Source organism: Arachis ipaensis, chromosome B04 (assembly GCF_000816755.2).
Source record: "Arachis ipaensis cultivar K30076 chromosome B04, Araip1.1, whole genome shotgun sequence".
NCBI classification, from domain to species: Eukaryota; Viridiplantae; Streptophyta; class Magnoliopsida; order Fabales; family Fabaceae; genus Arachis; species Arachis ipaensis.
This window is the reverse complement of record NC_029788.2, coordinates 28,680,340-28,681,667: the sequence shown is the minus strand read 5'-3', so window position 1 is coordinate 28,681,667 and position 1,328 is coordinate 28,680,340. Positions and strand designations below refer to the sequence as shown.

General features: G+C 44.4%; 1 protein-coding gene across 1 annotated transcript; it reads right to left on the bottom strand.

Annotated features, from left to right (window-relative positions):
- On the bottom strand, positions 675 to 1,079 carry LOC107638217 (the record flags this gene model as incomplete). The annotated part of the gene is made up of 1 exon (XM_016341383.1): positions 675 to 1,079. A coding segment is annotated over one exon (405 nt), but the record flags the coding sequence as incomplete, so codon positions are not given.

Sequence of the window (1,328 nt, the reverse complement as noted above, 5' to 3'; positions counted from 1 at the left end):
TGCCAATTTCAACCCTTCTCTTTGAAATCATTCGAAATGTACCAAAATCAACAACAAGCCATCCTCAACTCACACATTGATTTCAAGAGAGTTGGGTCCTATAACATCAAAGAACCCAAAATCTCAACATTTTTGCTCATGAAACTCGAAATCAAGGGCTGGAATTTCGAATAGTAAAACGTGGCTTACCTCAAGATTGATTGTATGGGTTTTGTAGAGCTCTCCGCGGTGAACGCGTGGCCATAAACAGAGCGGCAATCAGAGCTCTAGATCAAAAGTTATGGTGGTTTGAAGATCGAGTGAGAGAAAGAACTTGAGAGAGTGTTCTTCCTCCCCTCTCTTCAATTTTCAGCGTGTATGAGTGTTGTGTGAGGAGAGAGAGTGCTGAAAACTAGGGTTTTAGTTTAGTTTAGTTGGGCCAAGGGCCCACTTTGGGTCCGGTTGGCCCGGTTTGGCCCGTTCGGCCCAATCTTGGTCCGTTTTCTATAAAATTGGTACCGAAATTCTCGTCTCAAACTCCTCTATCACATTTAGCCATAAAAATAACATTTTTAGCTTTCTAGAATAAATTCTCATTTATGGGTTAATTAGCCGTTAATTAACCGGGTCTTACATTCTACCCACCTAATTGGGAATTTTGCCCACAAAATTCAAATTAAATTACCTGAGAATAAGTGCGGATAATCCGTTCGCATCTCCGACTCAAGTTCCCAAGTGTGTTCCTCAACACCGCCTCGACTCCAAGCCACTTTGACTAATGAAACCTCCTTTCCACGCAACCGTTTGATACTAGTATCATCAATTCTAACTGGAGCCACTGGAAGCGTCAAATCTTCCCTTAACTGAACCGATTCAGGTTCTAACACATGGCTAGCATCAGCGGTGTACTTCCGAAGCTGCGACACGTGAAACACGTCGTGCAGGTTCGAAAGATGAGGTGGTAGAGCCATCCGATATGCCCCCGGTCCAATCCTCTCCAGGATCTGAAATGGACCAATGTATCGAGGATTCAACTTCTTCGCTTTAATCGCTCTACCTATTCCTGTGGTCGGAGTAACCTTAAGGAAAACATGATCTCCTTCCTCAAATTCCAAGGGCTTCCGCCTCTGATCGGCGTAACTCTTTTGGCGACTCTGCGCCGTAAGCATCCCATCTCGGATTTTCTTCACTTGTTCAGTAGTCTCAGCTATCATCTCCGGCCCCAACAAGCCTTTCTCTCCAGCTTCATACCAACATAGCGGAGATTGACATTTCCTCCCATACAATGCCTCATACGGAGCCATTCTAATGCTCGCATGGTAACTATTATTGTATGCAAACTCCACTAA